Raw genomic sequence first — 21,466 nt, forward strand, 5'->3', positions numbered from 1 at the left:
TATCATTACGCCCATTTGACAGATGAGGATACGGAGGCTCAGAGAGGGACATCACTGCCCAGAGTCCCACTGCCAGTGAGGGGCGCAACCGGACCCGAATCCTGGGACACCTCAGGCCTCCCTGCTGCTTATCCTATGGTGGTGTCCCGGGGTCCCTGTGACACAAAGCCTGCGAAGTCCTTCACCCCAGACCTGACTGACGCCCAGTAAGCACTGGACAAACAGTAGTTACCAGCAGGGCCGGGCGTGGCCTCGCTCTGAAGCCTTTGCTAACCAGCAGTCACACACAGCACTCACCCCACGACAGCACCGCCTCCAAGGGTTCAGCAAACATTTTCTTTATTGCAAACATGACACCCAGGCCTAAGGGCACTTCACTGGGAAGAGCCGAAACCAGGAGGAGCCAGGGATGAAATCCTTTGTAAACCAGACTATTCCTGCTTCCCCTGTCCAGGGCAGGAGCCTGACCCGATTCCCACCCCCAGGGTGTGGACAGAGCAGGCCACTGAGAGTCCCAGAGAACTGCTGAAGCGCAGGGAGGCCCAGAACAGGGGGCAGGGGTGGGTCAGCCACCTGGGGCTGAGGGGTAGCCTTCTGTGCCCCTCAGGGGGGCTGTGAACACAAATCAAGCCTGGCTTTTGTCCCGCCGTGTCCCAGGGCCTCAGCAGGTGTCCAGTGCTAGAAGCCGGGGGGGCGGGGGGGCTGGAGGGGTGGGGGCAGGCGAGAGGCAGAACGGTCCCGTCCCCCCCTGCACAGCATCAAGTGCTGACCCAGCGGTCCTGGTCCCCGGAAGCCGGCGTCTTCTGCTGTCTTCCACCCCTCCCGGGACACTCAGGTCACTGGGGGGCCTCAGCGATGGCTTTCTCCATCCGCAGGTACCAGGGCTGGATGCGGGTGTGACGCATCAGGTCATCGAAAGCCTCCAGGCCCTCCATCACGCGCAGCACGCCATACACTGCCTGGGGGAGGGGTCAGAGGAGGGTCCATTCCTGCCCTGTCCTCCACGGGTTGTGTGCCCTGGGGCCCGCTCACCTCCCCTCTCTGAGAGAGCTCACGAAATGGCCAATTTTGCACTTGGGGCTTTGAGTGAAGTGTGTGGGATTTCTGTAGGTTTTGCCTGCCCTGCACCCCCGAACCGTCTGGGCAACAAACTCCACCTGCAGAATTTCCTTCGGGAAAACGTCCTGCCCCACTCTCAGGTCCTGAGATTTGAGAAGAGGGGACCCCCACCGGCTCTAAGACCCAGATCTGGCGATCAACATATTCCACCCCGGCTTGAAGGATTGCTTCAAGGCTTGGCATTTAAGCCAGGCCAACAAGATACTGTCCCGGGACTTTCGCTGGGTGCAATCAACTCCAAGGGGTTGAGCTGCAACAGGTGAGGCCGAGCCCTGGTACTGCCACTTGGGCCCCTGGATCCAGCTGGGCCTGAAGCCAACGCCTCCCCTGAACCTGTCAATGATGTGAACCAAGACAGTTCCTTGGATGGAGCCAGGTGCCTCCAGAGCGGGAAAGCTGGGAGATGTAGGTATTGCCTACGTGTGGGCTTCTGCTGCCCAGACAGGCCACTCAAGCCTGGGCACCCCCTGCCCCCACCAGACTCACCAGATCAGCCAGGTTCGGCTTCTCACCCCCCATGAAGGGCCGGTCTTTGCCCACGGCCGCCACCCACTTGTCGGCAGCCTCATAGAGGTCCTCACGGACGTCATCCTGGAGGTGGTGCCTGGTGAGGAAGGGGGAAGTCCATCAGGGGAACCCTCCGCCCAGGCTGGGAAAACAGGAAGGCTAGGGGGCCGGGGCTGCTCCCCCAGGGGCATCACACTTGCAAAAATCAGTTATCATCTGCCCCAGACAGGGAGACCATGGCCAAAGAAGGACCAGAGAGACCTGACCACGAGAAAGCAACAGAAGGCACAGAGCAGACATCCAGGCCAGTCCGCTTCCCCTGGGGTGGTGGAGGCAATCGGGAGTTCGGACTTCGAGCCCCCGGCGTGGCTTTAGACTAGGGCCTTGGGGAGAGCAGGCCCCCAGGCGCGCGCACACACACACACACACACACACACACGCACACACGAGCGCCGTCACCTGCTCTTGAGCCGCTTGCTGATGACGTACATGGCCGCTGCACCCATGTACTTGGCCACGGCACCCTCCAAGGCCCCGAACTTGCCCTCCCTGACGATGTAGTCAAAGGAGGCCAGGGCCTCGGCAGGAGTGCGGTACACGTTGGGGGAGATCAGGTGCACCAACCAGTCATCCGCCCACTGCCGCCACTTCATCTCCTCCCTGTGGACAAGGTGGGGACAGAGGGCAGGGCAGGTGGGCTGCCGAAGTCAGGGCCCAGGAGGTGTGGGAGCAGGTGCACTGTCTAGACCGCACAGCGTATGGGTGGGAAGCTGAGGCTTGAGTAGGAGTTCCTGAAGTAGACTCAGCCCTGGCCGTGGCCCCAGCCCTCCTGGTCTCCCACACTGGTCCCCCTTCACGGGGTCTCGCTCAGCCTCTCCCCCAACCCCTGGGAAGACCCTGCCCTTGCCACCTCCAGGGACCTGCCCCAGCCTCACTTACGTCCTGGCCTCCTTCCCACCATACATGCGCTGGGCCTCCTTCTCATCCAGCATGAGCCAGTACTTGTTGCAGAATTCGGTCACCTCCTTCCCCTGGTCGTTCACAGCCTTCATGGGTGGATAGTAGGTGATGATGTGTTCCAGGGGCTGCCTTTGGGAGACAGCCAGAGTCTCACCCCAACTAGTTCTTCCTCTGGGAGGCTGAGCCGTCGCCTGCTTGGGGTGGACGTCTACCCCGACCTGACCCAGCTCCGGAGGGGAACCATGACCAACCCACGAAAGCTTTCCAGCCTCTTGTAGGTGTCAAGGAGGTCCTGCAGCAAGAGGAACTTGGGGCAAACACAGAAGCATCTCCCTGACAGAGGGAGATGTGCAGAGGAGAGGAAGGGGGTATTTCAGAGTACAATGCCCACCCTGCGCCCCTGGAGGAACCGAGGGGAGGCCTTCCGGGAGATAAAAGGGATGAAATGCAGTACCAGCCTGGGCCTCTAGGGGCTCCTTACCCGGACACCAGGTAGGTCTTAAGGGCGCTGATGATGACAGAGGAATCGTTCAGTTGTTGCTGGAGGACGAGAGGGTGGTTTAAATTGGGGAAGTGGGTCCTGGAGCCACCAGCAGGGTCACCAGAGTTCTTTAAAAATAAACACCCAGGCATTCGAGGAAACTGGTCCGGTAGAACCTTGGCATTGTTTGTCCATTGCTGGGGGTTCATCCCCAAAATCGATGCCCACAGAGCTTTCCCCTCCCCACAGAACCTAGCCTCCTGGCTCAGGCCCATCCTGAGTAAGGGAGACCCAAGTGTGGCTAATGTGAAGGAGGGTGTGGGGAGGACCTAAGTTCTGGGCCCTGCCCACTCACCTGCCTAGCCTCCCAAGCACTGGCGGGGGCAGGGTGGACTCTAGAAGCTACGCGCTAGGAGCCAAGGACTGGGCCAAGCATTCCCTGCCACTGGAGAGTATAGCCCTCTGTTGACTAATGAAGAAGCAAGCCCAGAGAGGCTAAGTGATTGGCCCCAAGTCATGTAACCAGTGAATGGCAGAGCCCCACCTTGAGCCTGGACCACCCTGATTTCAGAGCTCACACTGTTGAGCTCTGTGATGCTCTGCCTCCCTTGGGCCCAGCTGGTTCATAATCCTCACCAAGGTCCAAAGCGCCCACATTGTTCAGAGTTGCAGGGCCTGCCTCGGGGGTACTACAGGACAAGCCAGGACGTGGGGGATTGCTCCCTGAGGCTCACCAAGCTCTCTCCTTCCTGGGCCAGCAGGATGGGCACCTTCCTGTAGGTGGAGAACTTGATCTCGGCCCTGCGCACAGGGTTGACTTCTACCACCTGGTAGGGCAGGGCGTGGAAGTCGAGGAAGGCGCGGACCTTGCTGCAGAAGGGACACGTTTTGTACTGGTAGAGGGTCAGCTGCAGGCGGCTGGACAGGGAGAGCTGGGCGGGGAGCAGAGGGAGGGGGGCTTCTGAGGCCTGGTGCCCAGGCCCCCCCCCCAAGCAAACTTCTCCCAAGGGAGTCTTCTAGGATGATCCTGAGAACATCAGGAGGAAGGGGGGTAGGTGGCAGAGAGAAAGGGAGACACAGGGAGGTGGGGAGCAGGCTCGTGCAGTGCACAGTCCATCCTCAAGAGCCCATACAACACCCTCCTCAGTCAGGAAGTATGGGTAGGATGAATCTTCCAGTCTCTGTTCAACATCAGACACCTCTCCTCTCCCTCCTGTCCCAAGAGGACATCACAACCCCCCTCAGGTGTGCCACTCAAACTCCCTCAACCCAAGGGACCCTCTGGATGAGGGGGCAGAGCCCAGCATTTGCCAGAGTGGGGTCTACCTCAAATCTCCAAGGGGGGAGGGTTGTATCTGGGCCTTGGGCCTGGATCTGCGAGTTCAGTACGTGAGCCCCAGGTAAGCTCGCTGCATATTCACGTTTAAAAGCCACAGCGGCAGTCCACCTCCCTCACTATTCAGATGGGATGCTGAAGCTGGACCACCGGGGTGGGCAGAGAGATACAGAGACCTCCACTCCTCTCCTACCACCCTGTTCCCCTGAGCCCAGGAAGGCGGCACCTGTGCCATCACCGGGCTAGGGGACACCTCCCTGCCCCTCTCTGTCTCAGGGCCTGGAATCTAAGGGTCATCCGTTCCCTAAAAATACTAATACTAATAAACAAATACATAACCTTATGATCTGAAGACGGTGGGAGGGTTTACGGAAAGTTTATTATTTTCCAGAGGACAAAATGTCTACCAAGTAATAAACTCTGAAGGAGGCTTTCTTTCCCTTTCTTGTAATCTCCAAATCTTTTCATGAAAAAAGTCTAAAAACACGTTAGGAAACGACCTTAAGACGAAGACAACAATTCTAGTTAGCAGGCAGCAGTGGCGACCCCATTGCCCAGATGAGGATGCTAAGTGTTCAGATACTTAAAACCAAGTCACTTGCCCAAGGTCACGAACGGACGGAAGAGGTGATACCTGACCCCGCCATAAGTCCCGAAGTTCGGCGCTGACCCCAGCACCCCTACCCGCGGCTGGGTGCGGCCCGGGCTTACCTGCGCGGCAGAGCGCTGGGCGCGGAGGTCCTGGGAGCGCAGGTGCCACCGCGCGGTGTGGTACAGCCCCAGGACGCCCCCCAGGGCCAGCGCCGCCGCCCCCAGCAGCCGCGGGCTCCCCTTGCGGGCGGTGGCCGCGAGGCCCGGGCCCCCCGCCGCTCTCGCGAAGCCGGCCCGACGCTGCGCGGGGAGTCCCGAGGGCAGGCGACCGCCCAGCCTCCAGGCCAGAGCGTGCCCGACGGGCCACAGCGCCCGCGCAGCCTGGGCCATGTTCGCTCCGCCGGCGCCGCGGGCGGGCGCGCGAAACGAAGACGGCGGGGAATCAGGCTCCCCTTAAAGGGGAGGGTCTCCATCTCCCGAGGGTTGCTAGGGGTAACAGTGACGCCGAGGGGTGAAAGGAACAGCCCTGGAGGGACTAAGCGTGCGTCCCGGGCGCCTGGTTTCCACGCACCCGTGAGAGCCACAGAAACACACTCTGGGATGTCTGGGAGTCGCTTTTTAAATGCCCGGCTTCTGAACATGAGCTATAACCGTTCTCGGTGGTGACCCGGGGCTGAATGCAGGAACTCGTCGTGTGGACTTTGGGTCCCAGCGTCGTCCGGAATGTGTGTTTATTAACTTCTTTCTCATGCAACCAATCGAAAGAGATTGAGCCCTTCAGAGCGTCAGAAAAAGGGTCATAGCATCGAGTCCAGGAGGGCCGCGGAAACAGCCGTACCACCCCTGGTGCCAGCGACTCGGGCTCTCTCTGCCCTCCCGCGCCGCTGCACTGTTTCTCCTGTGTCCCGAACCATAAAATTTTCCATACACACAAGGGGCCTTAGAGACCACGTGTCTCAGATTTCGCCCACGCGGTGGCGCCGGCACGCTGACCCAAAATGTCCCGCGGCAGGATGCGCAGAGTGGAGGTGCCAGGCTGTCCCGCCCCTCTGCCGGGCTTGCTCGCCGTAGCTGAGGACCCAGGCCTCCAACACCTAGGCTTCTCGGCGGGCAGCCCCGGATGGCCCCTCCCGGAGGCCGGGAAAGGAGCGGGGCTCGGGTAGTAGGCGGAGACTCAAAGACGGGTCAGGTTGTGGGCGGGGAGAGGCGGAGTCTGACGGCGGGGCGGGGACAAGAGCTGGGCTCGCGGGAGAGAGCGCGAGAGCTCGACTGCGGTAGGGACCGAGCTCCGGGCGTGGTGGGCGGGACCTCGCGGGTGGGGGCGGGGCTTGCGTCCGGCGGACGCGGCGTGACCCGTTCGTGACCTTGGGCGAGTGACTTGGTTTTAAGTATCTGAACATCTGCCAAATACTTGGCAGAATTTTCCTTGGCGGTCCTCCTCGGTGCCGCTCCGCTTGCCCCGCGTTCCGTGCGCCGCCTCCACCTTCCGCCCGGCGCCCGCTGTAGTGCGACGGTCGCCGCGTTGCGTCGTCGCTCGGCCCTCGCGGCGCCCGAGCCCGCGGTGTCGGGCCCCAACGGGGACCTGGGCGTGCGGGTGGAATGCGAGCGCGGAAGGCGAGGACGACGGCTTCGGGGAAGCCGGTGACCCAGAGGGGCTGCTGAAGCGCCCTTTGCTTTCTTAGGGCTGCCCTCCTGGGAAGGGGAAGCGGGGTCGGACTGGGGGCTTGGAAGGGACCGCAGAGCCCTCCCACCTCTCGCCCCTGGGTGCGTTGCGGCTGCGGGCGCCGGCCGGGGTTTCAGGGCGAGCACCTGCGAGTGGGTCCCCTGGAAACCGCAGCATCCGAGGGCTGCGGGCAACCGGCCCCGTTTTACAGATGGGGAAACTGAGGCCGCTTCGAGATCACTCGCCCTTTTGGCATTTGCTGCAGCCCCTGTGGAGACGGGGGCTCCTGAGGGGGTGGGGCGGGTGGGTCGTCTCGGCTTAGCAGGAGGGGCTGTCTGGGTGGGCGAACCCGCCCTGCTGAGTCAGCATCTCCTGCCACCTTTGCTGGTGTGACCCGGAGCCTTGGCGAATGTGACCTCCTTACAGAGCAGCCTGTTGCCTGCCCAGCACTTCGGGGTGTGGGGGTAGGTGTCGAAGGGAGGGATGTGGAAAGAGAACCATCAGCTGTTTTTCACCTTTTCCAGCCTGTTTCCATATCTGTCAAATAAGAATAATGATTAGGGTCTCCTGCATTGAGATGTGTCAGGATTTGGGGGGAAATGAATGAATGGGGAGAAGCAGGAGGCTGGAGAGACTTGTGCCCTAGAGACTCCTATTTTTTGCGCACCTGGCAACTACCCCACCTTTGCCAAACATAGAATGGAAAGCCAATGACCAGCACCTCCACCAAAATACTTGGCAGAATTTTCCGTTGGTCCAGATTAGGCAGGATATTAGGGCAGGCTCACTGCCCTTGTTCCCTACACTGCTTCTTTCTTCATTCATTACAGCCGGGGGTGGGGGCCGGTGCCTCCTGTTTCTGGCCAGCATTGAGCAAAGAGCCCTGCTTAATGCCCAGGGCACCTCAGCTTTTGGCTTTGATATTCCTTTTGTATCTTTGTTTCTATTTTCTTAATTTCTGCTCTTCCCCTTCTCATTCTGTTTTCTTTGCATTTATTCTATGGTTTCTTTTCTGCACTTTCACTCAGGACACTTTGCTCATGCCTTTACAGCCTTTCCCTATTCTAAAGCACACACTTAAGACTACTCATGGGCCTTGTTTGTTGTGAGCCCAGCCAGATATTCAATGTGTGCTTCACTCTACATCTGGTTGTCTTGCAGAGGGAGCGCTCTTCAAAATGTCCAGGCTGCGGTTCAGCCAGGATTGCTTTTTTTTTTTTTTTTTAAGATTTTATTTATTTATTTGAGAGAGAGGGAGAGTGAGAGGGAGAAGCAGACTCCCCCCTGAGCAGAGAGCCCAATGTGGGGCTGGATCCCAGGACTCTGAGACCATGACCTGAGCCACCCAGGTGCCCCACGAGGTTGCTTTGCTTTTCAAATAGATCCTGCTCAAAGTCCACTCAGGCTACAGGGAGACCACAGGAAGACCAGTCACCCCTCCTTGCCCACCTTTGTGGGGCAGTGGCCCCCCTCTCTGCTCCCCAGCGGGGGCTGAGCCAGCCAACCCCTTGACTTTTCTTGACAGTAGTCTGATTCTAGTCTATAATCTCCAAGGTTCAGAAGTCAGCCCTCCACCTTCCCTATGACTCTAAAATAGGCTTCCCTGGGCAGGAGCTGGAGGAAGCAGCTCCCTCCCATCTCTGCTTCTAGTGGGGATAATTCATAGATAGAAGGGGAGAGGCTCTGGTCAGGGAAGGAAAGGACCCCAAGGCCCTTGAATACTTGGCAAGACCCTCTGGGAGGCCTCTTTCCCACTCATGGCACAAGCCTCCCGCCCCCCCAACAGGGACCGCTTGGTGTGCACTTGGGAGCCTGTGGGGACCCTTAGCCATGCAAGAAGGGGAGCATCGTGAGGCAGGACAAAGAGGAGACACTAGGAGAAAGCCAAGGCTCCCACACTGCAGCCACAGCACCTTCCAGGGCACCCAGAAGCCCTGCCTGGGACAGAGCAGAGCTTTGATACCCCTCCCTGGGGAGGCTAGGAGCTCTCTGAGCAGCCTGGCTGCAGCTGCCCACACAAGCCAAGCCACCCAGGACCCTGGGCCCCTCCTGAAATGAACCCACGTCCCTTTGTGAGCAGATCTGTGGTGTGGGGCACACAACAGGTGGAGCCCCAGGTGTGGGAAAAAAGGGTCTGTATGGATTGAGGGGACTATGGCAGACTGAAAAATGGCCCCCCAAAAGATACATGCATGTCCTAGTTCCTGGAACCTGTAACTACAACTTTATTGGGAAAAAGAGTTTTTGCGGGGCGCCTGGGTGACTCAGTTGGTTAAGCGACTGCTTTTGGCTCAGGTCATGATCCTGGAGTCCCGGGATCGAGTCCCACATCGGGCTCCCTGCTCAGCGGGAAGCCTGCTTCTCCCTCTGACCCTCTTCCCTCTCGTGCTCTCTATCTCTCATTCTCTCTCTCTCAAATAAATAAATAAAATCTTAAAAAAAAAGTTTTTGCGGATGTGATTAAAGATTTTTTGTCTTTATTACTACTTTTTAAAAATGTCTTAATGGTTAATGTACTAATGTCTGATTTTCAAAGTGTGTAAATTAAATGTGTACGTTACTCTCTTCAAAAGCAGACAAAACAAGCTATTTTTTTCTTGGTATGGCCCAGATTTTTTTCCTTTCTTGAAGACTGACAGCGTTCTAATTCCTGATTCATAATCTGACATAGAGTGCATTCGGTTTTCAAATTTCTAAGAGAAGAAAATTATTCTCACAACTCACCAGTGTTTTAATAGTAGAAGGCAAATATTCACAACTAATGATTGGTCTTTCCCTTCGTTTTCTTCTTTTTTTTCTCTTTCTTTGCCTCTTGTTATTCCACCTTTTAAGTGAGTTGCGATTTCGACAGGAGGAGGGCATCCCAGATTCCCCGGGTGGGCCGTGCGTGTCATCACATGTGTGCTCCTTAGAGAGGCGAGTGAGATCACACACATAGAGAGGAGAAGGGAAGGGGAAGGCAGATGTTGGAGCAGTGGGGCCACGAGCCAAGGAATGCCAGCAGCCACCAGAAGCTAGGAGAGAGGCGAGGAACAATGCCCTAGAACATCCGGAGGAAGTGTGCCCTTGCCCACACCTTGATTTTGACACAGTGAACTTCTGATTTTTGGCTTTTGGCCTTCAGAATGTGTTGACTTAAGCCGAAAGTTTTGTGGTGATTTGTTGCTGTAATTTGATGATTTGGGAAATAATCAGCCTATCCAGAAGATGCTAAAAGTAGGAAATTCACTATTTGGAGAGGATGCTCTGGAAAGAAGGTCAAGGGTATGGCTGAGCAGGGGACCTAAGAACGTGGAGGAAGAGGTGGTCCAAGACAGGGGTCTCCAGGGGGGTGGGGGAGGGGGAGGTGGCCCAGGATGGGGAGATCCAGCAGTGTGGGGAGGTAGCTATCTCAGTCTGTAACAGAATACCACAGACTAGATGGCTTATAAACAACAGAAATTTATTTCTCATGTGCATCATAGGGAATATAGTCCATGATATTGCACATGACAGAAGGTAGCTACACTTGTGGGGGCAAAGCATAACTAGAAGTTGAATCACTATGTTGTACACCAGAAACTCATGTAACATTGTGTGTCAACTGTACTCAAATTTATTTATTTATTTATTTATTTATTTTTTAAGATTTTATTTATTTATATGTCAGAGAGAGAGCACAAGCAGGGGGAGTGGCAGGCAGAGGGAGAAGCAGGCTCCCCGATGGACAAGGAGCCCAATGTGGGACTCGATCCCAGGACCCTGGGATCATGACCTGAGCTGGAGGCAGATGCTTAACCGACTGAGCCACCCAGGCGTCCCTGTACTCAAATTTAAAAAAAAATTTGTTTTAATTTATTTCTCACAGCTCTGGAGGCTGGGAAGTCCAAGGTCAAGGCACTGGCAGATTCAGTGTCTGGTGAGCGCCTGATTCCTGGTTCATAGGTGGCTGCCTTCTCACTGTCCTTACCTGGTGGAAAGGGTGAGGGAGGTCTCGGGTCTCCTATAAAGGCACTAATCCCATTCACGAGGGCTGCACCCTCATTATCTAATCACCTCCCAAAGGTCCCCCCTCCAAATACTACTGCACGAGGATCAGCTTTCAGCATAGGAATGGCGGGGTGGGGGGCAGTAATGACACAAGCATTCAGTCCAAGACTCAGGGACGAATGTGTATGGGCAGAGAACAAGGAGCCATGGGACAGTCCAGTCCTGGCAGACTCGGCTGAGCAATTAGGGAGGGACACTTGCAGTTGCACTGACCTGGGGGGAGGCCAGTGCCCACCCAAAACCTGAAGGACCCTGGAGCCAGAGAGAGGCACCCAGACCTGTGCCCTGTATCCTCTGGCCTCTGCAGAGGGTTTGGTGCATGTTCTCGGCATTTCCTCCACCCCAGCACCAGCCTCCTGGCCCCTCACCCCACTCTCCACTGGTCCCAGTTGGCCCCTTCTCAAGCTGCACATGCTCTCCCTTTGGGGCCTGACCTTGTCCTTTGCCTGTCACACCTGTCTCATGACCCCCTCCCCCAGAGGGAAAGGCTCAGCCACAGACCCTACCCCATGTGAAATAAGCATGGAGTGTGAGGAGGAACCACTGTGACCCCAACCTTCCTCAAACTGGGATGAATGGGGAGGGGCAGAAAGGCTGGAGCCCTACCCCCTGAGCTCCCAGGAGGACCTCAAAGGAGCCTGAGTACCTCTCAGACATTTGTACTCTTTTCAGCCTTCCAGAACCCATTCCCCTGCCCCCCTGGGCTGGGCATTCTCCTGTTGGGTCCTGGGCTCTCGGGGTACAAAGGAGAATCTGCCTTTTGGGAGAGCCAGACTCTTCTCACAAAAACTACCTTGGATGGTGTCCTGCAGATGCCCAGCCAAGGGCCTGGCAGGCAGGAAGCATGGGGGTGGCCCAGGAGTGGCCAAGGTGGAGATGCTCTTTCCTGGGGTGCTTGGGGCTGCAGCCCAGGCAGGAAGGGTGCGGAGCTGGGAGGAGCCGGGTCTTGGCCAGCGCCAGGACGCTGCCAGGCAGAGGTACCTCCTGCCCAGCTCCACAGGAGCCCAGTGTCTACCCACCACCAGCCAGATAGATGCCTGGTGCCCACTGCAGGCCCTGCCCAGAGCAGTGGCCTCCAGTCCCCACTGTGGTCATCATGGACACTCTAGCCTGCATGGGAGTCCAGGCCCCAGAGACAGAGGCAGGAGCACCCAGCTGGGAGGCATGCTTGGGCCAGGTACCTGAGGGCCAGACTGAGGAGGCAGCCCTGGGCCCAGACCTCATATGGCAGGGCCTGCGGGCCCCTGCCCAGTGGGCCCAAAGGACCTTTGCATAGGGAGGAACCCAGTGGGTGTTTTGTGGGAGGTGTAGGGAGGGGCTGCCTTTCAGAGCTGTTCCATAGCCAGGGTCCCTGCCAGGTGGAAGGGACAGGAGCCAGGAGATCCTTGAGGCTCCCTGGTGAGCCCTCGCATGACAAATGGGGCCTGGGGGTTGGAAAGCTGCTCTGGAAACTAGAAACTCAAGCCAAGGCTCTGGAGGAGCAGGCCTTCCCCCTCCAGGGTGTTTGGACCCGCAGTGGCTAAGGAGGGCTCATCTCTGGACACTAAGAGTTGCTGCAGCTGTGACTGGTCTCCTGGGGGCATCTCCCCAGCACTCAGGGGGACCATGGTGTGGACCTTCTGTCTGGACTCTGGCCAACTCCAAGGGCTCCAGGGTAGACAGGACCCTGAAGGCCACATTGCTCACTCATGTGAGTCCACAACACATCACACAGAAGCCTTGGGGCCAAGTCCCTCCTGGGAGAAGCCAGGTCTGGGCCTTCCAAGTCCTGCTCTGGGTCTCTGGAGCAATGGCGGAAACTGAAAAGGCACCCACACCTGTGTTTCTCTGTGGCAAGAAGCCAGGAGAACTCCCCCATGGTCCCTGAGTGCTGAAACTCAGCTTGCATGAAGTGGGTGTACATCTTGACCATACCCTCCCCCCACAGCCCTGCAGAACGCCTCCCTTCCTAAGGCCCAATGCAGCGGGCACACCCAGCTGGTCCCCTCCCCTCCAGCTCCAACCAGCCCAGCACCCACATCTTGTTGGCTAGGATTGGCCACAGCTTGGCCTGATCTCTGCAGTACCCATGGCCATGACCGTCCTTGGGTCCCCACAAAGTATGGCTGGGACACAGCACGCTGCTTAGCCTCAAATCCGTGGACAGACCTTGTCCCCTTCACTCTGACCCCTCCCTCGGCTCCTGGGCTGGGCCAGCAGAGGGGCGAGGCAGCTAGGTAAGGAAGGGGCAATGAGGTGGTCATCACCAGCTGTCAGCTGAAGGTTAAGCCCACACAAAGATAAGAACAGACAGATAAGGCCAATGGGCCCAAGACAGGCCTGCAGCCAGCACCACAAGAAGACTGGGTTTGCTCAGAAACTCCGAGATGGCCTCAGGTAGAGACGCCGCCCCATGTGTGTGCTGGCCTCTGTTAAACAACACAAATTCAGCTGAGTAATTTAAAACATCAAACTGGATTTATTGAACGAGTCATGAATCAGGCAGCATCCCATCTAGCAAATAGAAGGGAGCTTTGTGGAGCTGCAGAAAAGGAAAGGTTTTAAAAGGTGGAGAAGGAACAGAAAAAAGGAAACTTATCAAAGAGTCCATTGTTTTAGGCAAGGTCAACCTCCTAAGGGAAATGGAAGGGGTCTCTCCATAAATTTCATGGTGCTGACCCGGAAATTCCATGTGTGCTGGTCAAAGGTTACATTGGGGGGGGGCGCAGGGGGGCCGAAACTGCAACTGGGGTAGGCGTTAGGTCTTGGCTTGCCAACATAGGGACCTTAACATAAGTGAATCCATTTTGGGCCTGTGGTTTTCTTTTCAACACCTCCCAGCATCTGCAACGCAGCTGTCTTTACAGAAGGGAAAACTGGCAGGGGTGGGGTGGGGTGGGCAAGGGTGGGCTGCACCTCAGGGGTCAGGATCCTACCAAGGGCCCCTGAACCAGGCCTTCTCCCTTCTTGCAGCTGGCCCTGGTGTTCTCAGGCTGCAGACCTGGCCCTAATCCCTCCCCACTCCATACCCTGGTGAGCAGGCGTTGGGGGATTCGTACCAAAGGAGCATTGGCCACTCTACCTCATGACTGTTCAAGTCTAGAATATTCCGTCCAGTGACAGGTACTGCCTCTCCCTAGTTAGGGACACTGCTCCCTCCCTACTGGGGCTCCACCTGTCAGTCACCCTCCTATCCAGCAGTCACTGCAAACTCAAAGATACCTTTTAAGGTCAGAGAGGGAAGCAGAGGTGGAGCTCCTGGGGCTGTGAGTGGGAATGAGAGGGGTGAGAAGTAGCCACTGGTGCCTTCAGAGGGCACGTGGGCTTTGGTGGCAACTTCATTCCTCCAAAGCTTTGCTCATCCTCACTTCCTGCTCTTTCATCACCCTGACAGGCCTGAGAGGGCAGGGGTCCTCTGGGGGCCTTTCTGGCATTAGGGAGGTAGAGGCTGCCCCCACCCCCCATCTCAGGACCCCCAGAGTCCCTTCCCTCAGGGCCTACCACCCAAAGCCCAGACTAGGGGAGCTGGTTCCCCTGTAGCAAGTAGAAGAGCCAATGAGGCCCCAGAAGTCATCTGAGGCCAGTGAGCCCTCAGTTCTGCCTCAGGTCAGGCGGCTCTCCTGGGGACTTCTAGGAGACACTGCCCAGGGGCTGGGACCCTTCACTGCCTCCCGTGGACAACCAGGCTCCCATGAGGAAACCGCTTCCCTCTAGGACAAAGCTGGGATCAGCCATGACAGAAACACTTCTGGGGGCCCAGGTCTAGGCTGCTGGGCTCCACAGCCCAAGACTGTGGCCAGAGACAGCAGATGGTGTCAATACCCCCTCAAGGGTGAGGTCGAGTTATTGCACTCACTGTGACCCAAAGTACCTGATGTCCAGAGCAGCAGGGTAGAGAGCCCCCGCTTTGGGTCCCAGCCCCCCAGCCTGCTTCACCCAGTGCATGGGGCATGTCCTTCATTGTCTTCAGACCAGGATGGAGCTGGGACTGCGTACTCAGAGCTCTGATTTGTCAAGCTGTCTCATTTGTGGCTGGCAGGCCCAGCTTGAGGTCTCTGTCCACGGGGCCCACAGGAGGGGCCAAGTCCCTTAGGGGTCAGCTGAGGTCTGGGTCCACCCCTGCCAGTAGGGTGCGGAGGAGGGGAGGAACATTGCCCATAGGCCTTCACTGGGGGAAAGGTATCTCACCCTGGGCCAGGTCCTGGTGTGGGGTCCCTGGGCGGGGGCCAGGACCTGGTGTGGGGTCCCTGGGTGGGGGCCAGGATCTAGGCTCCATGAGCACAGGGCACATACTCCGTCCTTCCCTGCCAGGAAGGTCCACTTCCAGCTGCCTTCCTTTTCCTGGAGGGGACCAGGAAGTAGTGATGAGGTTTTGGAATAGAGGTGAGGTTCGGTGGGGTGAGGTCCGGAGCCAACGACCAAGAAAGAATTCTTTTTTTTTTTTTTTTTTTTAAGATTTTATTGATTTATTTGACAGAGAGAGACACAGCGAGAGAGGGAACACAAGCAGGGGGAGCGGGAGAGGGAGAAGCCGACTCCCCGCTGAACAGGGAGCCCAACGCAGAGCTGGATCCCCGGACTCCGGGATCATGACCTGAGCTGAAGGCAGACACTTAACGACTGAGCCACTCAGGCATCCCTGTTTGTTTGTTTGTTTGTTTTTAAAGATTTTATTTATTTATTTATTTGACATAGAGTGAGAGAGAGACCAGACGGGGAGTGCGCAGAGGCAGAGGGAGAAGCAGGCTCTGGCTGAGCAGGGAGCCCGATGCGGGGCTCTCTCCTAGGACCCTGGGATCATGACCTGAGCCGAAGGCAGACGCTTAACTGACTGAGCCACCCAGGCGCCCTGGTTATACGGACATTTAATTGTATCTACATTTCCTTCTGGAAGCTAGATTATTGATAGAAATGCTTCGTTCTTGTAGATTGCTAAGACATTTGTAAACTGAGGGAGACTTATGTCTTGCAGAATTGTGATCTCTAGAAATTAACTATTTGTTTTTCCTTTCCTTAGCTTTAGGGCAGCCAGGAGTGCCTGAGGAATGTCACATATATCCCATGGGTGGGGGGGTTGTGGGGTGTCAGCTTCTGCTTTGTCCTCAGCTTGCCTTCTGTTCCCTCATCAGTAGCCCATACTCTGTTGGTGCGAAGCATTGTCTGCCTTCATCAGGTGTGGGAAGGGGGCCTCTCTGCATTTACCCCACCCTGGGCTTGGGCTGAGCAGAGTCTCCTAGAGGTCAGGGATGACAACTTGGCCAGATTGGAGACGATGGACCACACACAAAGGAGTCCTTGTCCCTGCCAGAGATGTGGAGCTCTGGGGAATGCCCCCTCCCCCTCCCCTGGCCTTCCTGCCCCTCATCTTGCATAATCCTGACCTGGGGGAAAGGGACCAAGAGCTTGCCAAATGTTTCAGCCTGAGTTGCTGGCAATTGCCTCACTCTTCCTGGATTTGGCAAAGGATAAATTCGCTCCACCCTGAGTGAGCCATTGGCCAGGGGACCATAAATAGGGTCCCCCAAGGGCAGCTTTCTCACTAGCTTCTCCTCTTCAGCTGCCATCTGGCATGCCAGTTTTCCTAAGCCCTGAAGTCATGGCCCGAGGTCTCCTGTGGCTGGGCCTTGTCCTGCTGGGGTCCCTGCAGGCTCAGGCCCAGGACTCTCCCCCAAAGTTGATCCCAGCCCCACTTCTGATCAAGATCCCCCTGCAGCCTGACTTCCAGGATGACCAGGTAAGGGGCCTGGAGGGGCAGAGTGTGAAGAGAGGATGGGAGAGACAGAGTCTTAGGGAGAGTGTCAGGGCAGGATGGGCTCAGGCTTCAGCTCAGCCTGCCCCTGGGTCCCCTGATGGAAGGCACACCCCATGCCCCCAACTCCACCCCAACTTTGCTGCCAAGAGGGTCACTTGAGCAGAACTTCCCAGGTCCACAATCCCTTCCATAAGGAAGTGGGGACAGTCCCTGCAAGGTGGGAACATCTTCAGGCCTCCTACATGTTGAGGAAACAGGATCAGGGACTTCAGCTGGCCACTTGCCGAGGGTCATCCTGCCCCTACCGGACTCGGGGCTCTCTCCTGACCTGGTGGCCGGCTCCTGTGGCTGCATCAGCGCAGGCCTGTGTGGCCAGTCGGGGTCCCTGCTGCCCAGTTAGGGGAGCTCCTGGTTCCTGGTCAGGCTGCCTGGAGGTACCTGCAGGGACGGAGCAGTAGGGGCCCCCAGGGGCCGTTCCTGGGTTCCGCCTATCATCGGCCCCCCACTGTAGTTCCAGGGAAAATGGTACGTCATAGGCGTAGCAGGGAATTCAATTAATACAGAAAAACGAGCCCGGTTGAAGATGTACACCACCACCTACAAGCTGAAAGACAACCACAGCTACGAGGTCACCTCCACCCTGATCAGGTGAGGGCCACCACCTCCTGGAGGCGCGGGCAGAGGGGGTCCGAGCGGGGGCGCCATCCTGGGGGTCTGAGAGGCAGACTGATGTCAAAACCGAGGGGTGACTGAAGCTGAGGTGGACATTCATCCTTTTGCTGGGTACCAGAGCCCTCAGCATTTATCCCTTCCTTCGCTCACTAGCTCAACATTTATCGGTGCCTTCAGTGCAGACGCACAGACGGTACTGGGGATGGACACAGACTGTCCTAGGGAAACGAGACGGAGAGAGCAGGGGTGTGCTAGAGTGGGAGGAGGGTCACCGGATCCAGCCTGGAATCCCACCCAAGGCTTCGTCAAGGGCTTCCAGAGAGGTGGTCTCTAGGCTCGGCCTTGAGCAGGGAGCCAACTCTTCCAGGAAACCATCACATGGCTGCCCTGAGCAGGGGCTGATGAACAGCCCAGAGGGGGGCAGTGGCCACAGGGGCAGGGTCCTCAGACACCAGTGCCAAAGGGATCTGGTGACGAGCCGGTCTGGCTGCAGCAGGGAGAGGAATGAGGGAGGCTGGTCAGTCCCAGGTGGGAGATGACCACGGGGCGGGGGGGCAGATGAGGACCTAGAGAGGAGAGCCAAGGATTACCCAGCTCCTATGGGTTTCTGACTCTGTCACTTGGGGGATGAGGCTAGAGCATTTGTGGTGCAAGGAACAGAAGAAGGGCAGGTTTGGGGAGATCAGATAGGATGCACGTGAGAAATCAGGGTTGGCCCAAGAGCTAAGGGAGTCCCTGGCATCGAGCAGACTGGAGCCTTGGAGGGTGAACCCCCTAGGAGAGGTTACAGCAGGAAGCCACAAGATAAGAGTAGGGGACAAATCCCTGGGGGGGGACCCCAAAGAGGGAAGGACAGTAAGGTGCTGGAAGGAGAGTCAGGTGGCTCAGAACAGAGCAGGCAGGGACAGGCAGGGATGGGTTCAAGGGGAAGAGCCAGACCCATCGGAGCAGGGTGGGCTGTGGGCCTCCTGTGGCAGGATGGGCTGTCACCTTTTAAAAAAATATATTTTATTTTTTATAATTAATTATATATAAATAAATAAATATATATAAATATAATTAATATTTTAAATTATATTAAAAATATTAGAGAGAGAGAGAGAGAGAGAGAGAGAGTGTGTGTGTGTGTGTGTGTGTGTGTGTGTGTGTGCACGCACGCCCAAGCCGGGGCAGGGGCAGAGGGAGAGGGAGAGAGAATCTCAAGCCGACCGTGCTGAGCACACAGCCTGACTTGGGGGCTCGATCCCAGGACCCTGAGATCAGGACCTGAGCCAAAATCAAGAGTCAGACACTTAACCGACTGAGCCACCCGGGTGCCAGTGGACAGTTACTCTCTTACCCACCCATCTCTTGCTTCCACAGGAACCAGCGCTGCGACCACTGGATCAGAACTTTTGTCCCAAGTTCCCTGCCTGGCCAGTTCACCCTGGGCAACATTAAGCGTGAGTCCTGAGTGGGGCGGGTCTCCAGGGGGCATAGATGCCATCCTGTGGGGGCCGGGGAGGAAAAACCTGTTTCCCACACCGGGTCAGGGCGGGCTGACCCCTCACCGACCACCCTGCAGGTTACCTCGGAGTGCAGAACTACACCGTGCGGGTGATGACCACCGACTACAACCAGTTTGCCATGGTGTTCTTCAAGAAATTTTACAAAAACCAGGAGTACTTCAAGATCACCCTCTATGGTGGGTCCTCACCTACTGCCTCTGGGACCCGGCTCCTGCTCAGGCTGGGGGAAAAGAGGCCCATCCCACCCAGCCCCCAAGGTCCCCTTTACTCTGAGCCCCTGGCAGGTGGGTGAGGGGTCTTCCCGCCCGTCCATTCCCACCCCCACCCCCGTCATGTGGAAGAGCTCTGAGGCCTCGTTCCCATGTTCAACAATATTTATGGAGCATTCGCCTGCCCACTCACTGGCCATCTTGACCATAGGGAGGACCAAGCAGCTGCCCATTGCTCTGAAGGAATACTTCACCGGCTTTGCCAAATCCCTGGGCCTCACCGATGATTACATCATCTTCCCTGTCCCCACTGGTAACTGCCAGCGACGGAGAGGAGAAGGGGACATGGGGACTGTCCAGGCCTGTTGTTGCCTCACGAGGGAAAGGGGGAGAGGGGAGACTCAGGCCCCTACTGCAGTCACTGGAGCCCCTGGGAGCCACTTTGGGTTCAAGAAGACCCTGACTCACCCAGAGGTCTGCGGGGCACCCAGCAATGTGGGGGCCCCAAGGATTCCTCCCTGACAGAGAGCCCGGGTCCAAGTTTCCCATGTAGTCGCCTGGCCATGTTCCCCTCTACCCAGGTCTGCTTGTCCTGGGCTAGCACCCACTTTGCCCTGGGGCTTGCTCACCACTGACTTGGGAGGTGCTCAGGTGGCCTGGCCTGGGCAGGTTACCTCCCCAAGCCTGCCGGGGCTGTCAGGACTCAGCAGGGAAACAGGCAGAAGGCCTGGTGCCCAAGCAGGCATGTGGCTGGGCCTCATCTGCCTCCTTTGGAGAATGGGTGTCACCCAGCTCTGCTTGTCCTCTGGCTTCTCTCCCTGTCCCCTGCCCCCATCACCCACCCCTCTGCTGCACCATCCCTGAAGGGAACCCCCAGATCTTCTGCGGCTGGGCCAGGCTGGGGCCCAGGGCAGCCCAGGGGCAGCACAGGGGCCCTGGAGGTCAGGGATCCCCCCCCACACTCCTGCCCACGCTGACCACTCTGTCCCCCACAGACCAGTGCATCGATGATAAGTGAACGAGCATGCGGTGAGTATGGCCCAGGAAGGGGCTGATGGGAGCTAGAGGGCAGTGGGAGGGGGTCCCAGGCCTGCCTTTGTCCCCCCCTGCCCAGCACTGCCGCCATCTTTATTCCTCTGACTCTCTTTTAGGTGTCCCCTGTCTCTCTTCACCCCCTCACCCTCACGCTGACCTCTGCCCAGGGCACCGCCCAGCTGTTCCACCAACCTGGACACCAGGAGAGAGCCCGGAGATCCTTCTCACCACACAGCCCACCAGCTGCTTCCCAAGTCGCCCTTCTGATGGAACCCCTCCTTGCTTGCTAAATAAACACATGCCCCCAGGTCTTGAGTCTCTGCTCCTTGACCCCTGGGCCCTCAGAGGGAGAAGAGCAAAGGGCGGGCTCCTATTAGCATCACTCCCAGGGACGTGGCCCCCAGAGAGGGATGGAGGCTGCAGAAGCAGAGTCCAGCTCTGACTGAACACTTGTGGCTCCCAACTCCAGGCCCAGCCCCAGATCAGCAGCAGCCCTCACCGGCCCCCACCTCCTAGCACACTGATGGGGCACACTGACACCCACGTTCAGCCACCTGCAGCAGGGCCAGGGAGCTGGAGGGGCTTGGGGGGCTGAGGTACTGTCATCCACACTTCACCAGGACCCTGTAGATCCTGGAAGACTGTAGCCAGGGCAAGAGGGGTGCACAGTGGGTGGAACAGAAGCATGCCTAGCTTGAGGCTGTGCCAGGCACAGAGGGCCACCGGAGGTGGTCCCCTTTCTCTCTGCCAGCCCCCTATGGGCCCACTGGTGGGTGGCAGTGTCCACATAGACCCCATTCCAAGTACTGTCCCTCACCCACATCTCTCCTCTGTGACGACCTCTGGATCATCGTGGGGGCAGGGCCAGGGGAGGCAAAGAGGAGAATACACTGCCAGGAATCCAGATTCCAGAAGACTTGAGGGCTCCAGGCCTATACCCACTGCTTGGCTGGGCCTGTGTGTGGGGCCTGACCAGCCCCTGTCCACCCCTCTGTGTCTGCATCACACACCTTGAACTGCATCACACAACATTGCACACTTGAACTCCCTTCCTGGCCTCTTCTCCCCTTGCAAGGTCAGAGGCCAGAGGGGGCGAGGTTCTGAAGAAACCCAGGCTTATCCACCCCAGAGACTTGCACACTTACCCTCAGCTGGTGGCGGGGGGTTGGGAGAGAGTGGGATAGTGGGAAGATACTGGAGCTCTGAGTAGTCCCTAGCCTCAGCCCTGAGGGGGCAGGACAGGCCTGAGACCCAGGGCCACCAGATAGGCTGCAGCCTTAGGAGTCTGGGTCAGGGGGCGCCTGGGTGGCTCAGTTGGTTAATGGGCTGCCTTCGACTCAGATCATGATCCCAGATTCCCGGGATGAGCCCCGCATAGAGCCCTGCACAGAGCCCTGCATAGAGCCCCGCATCTGGGGTCTTTGCTCAGCGGGGAGTCTGCTTCTCCCCTTCCCTCTGTGTTCAATCTCCCTCTCAAAAAAAAAAAAAAAAAAAAAAGGTGGTCTGGGTCAGGTTCCAGGAGGAGACCAGCTTGCTGCAGCGTGGGCTAAGAAGGATGGAGGCTCTGCCCAAGGCCAGAAAGACCCACACTGAGAAGGGCACCACTAGCTGGCCGAGGGGGTGGG

General features: G+C 57.6%; 2 protein-coding genes across 2 annotated transcripts; one reads left to right on the forward strand and one right to left on the reverse strand.

The window, feature by feature from the left end:
* Window positions 1-322: 322 nt before the first annotated feature.
* Window positions 323-5,408, reverse strand: PTGES2 (prostaglandin E synthase 2). Its single transcript, XM_028107969.2, has 7 exons — window positions 5,115-5,408; window positions 3,802-3,999; window positions 3,068-3,126; window positions 2,566-2,715; window positions 2,086-2,286; window positions 1,606-1,723; window positions 323-959 (listed from the first exon to the last, which is right to left on the reverse strand). Exons 1-7 carry the CDS (start codon window positions 5,382-5,384, stop codon window positions 837-839), a joined length of 1,119 nt encoding a protein of 372 aa, XP_027963770.1. The 5' UTR covers window positions 5,385-5,408; the 3' UTR covers window positions 323-836.
* Window positions 5,409-6,221: 813 nt separating this feature from the next.
* On the forward strand, window positions 6,222-20,151 carry LCN2 (lipocalin 2). The gene is made up of 8 exons (XM_028107909.2): window positions 6,222-6,268; window positions 16,223-16,399; window positions 16,929-17,065; window positions 18,452-18,531; window positions 18,654-18,773; window positions 19,018-19,119; window positions 19,802-19,835; window positions 19,958-20,151. The coding sequence occupies exons 2-7, from the start codon at window positions 16,235-16,237 to the stop codon at window positions 19,822-19,824; spliced, it is 627 nt and encodes a 208-aa protein (XP_027963710.1). The 5' UTR covers window positions 6,222-6,268; window positions 16,223-16,234; the 3' UTR covers window positions 19,825-19,835; window positions 19,958-20,151.
* The last annotated feature ends 1,315 nt before the right edge of the window (window positions 20,152-21,466 follow it).

Source organism: Eumetopias jubatus, unplaced genomic scaffold, assembly GCF_037043125.1.
Source record: "Eumetopias jubatus isolate StellerSeaLion01/CBP00866 unplaced genomic scaffold, mEumJub1_p1.0 scaffold_15, whole genome shotgun sequence".
Classification (NCBI taxonomy): Eukaryota; Metazoa; Chordata; class Mammalia; order Carnivora; family Otariidae; genus Eumetopias; species Eumetopias jubatus.

Bases quoted from the DNA above. Each gene is read 5' to 3' on its own strand.
- PTGES2 (XM_028107969.2), bottom strand. From the start codon at position 5,384: ATGGCCCAGGCTGCGCGGGCGCTGTGGCCCGTCGGGCACGCTCTGGCC. The intron at 2,716-3,067 runs GTAAGGAGCCCC...TGTCTCCCAAAG, and splicing joins AAGACCTACCTGGTGTCCGG to GCAGCCCCTGGAACACATCA. The intron at 2,287-2,565 runs GTAAGTGAGGCT...CCTTGTCCACAG, and splicing joins GGTGGGAAGGAGGCCAGGAC to GGAGGAGATGAAGTGGCGGC.
- LCN2 (XM_028107909.2), top strand. From the start codon at position 16,235: ATGCCAGTTTTCCTAAGCCCTGAAGTCATGGCCCGAGGTCTCCTGTGG. The intron at 17,066-18,451 runs GTGAGGGCCACC...TTGCTTCCACAG, and splicing joins GTCACCTCCACCCTGATCAG to GAACCAGCGCTGCGACCACT. The intron at 19,120-19,801 runs GTAACTGCCAGC...TGTCCCCCACAG, and splicing joins CATCTTCCCTGTCCCCACTG to ACCAGTGCATCGATGATAAG.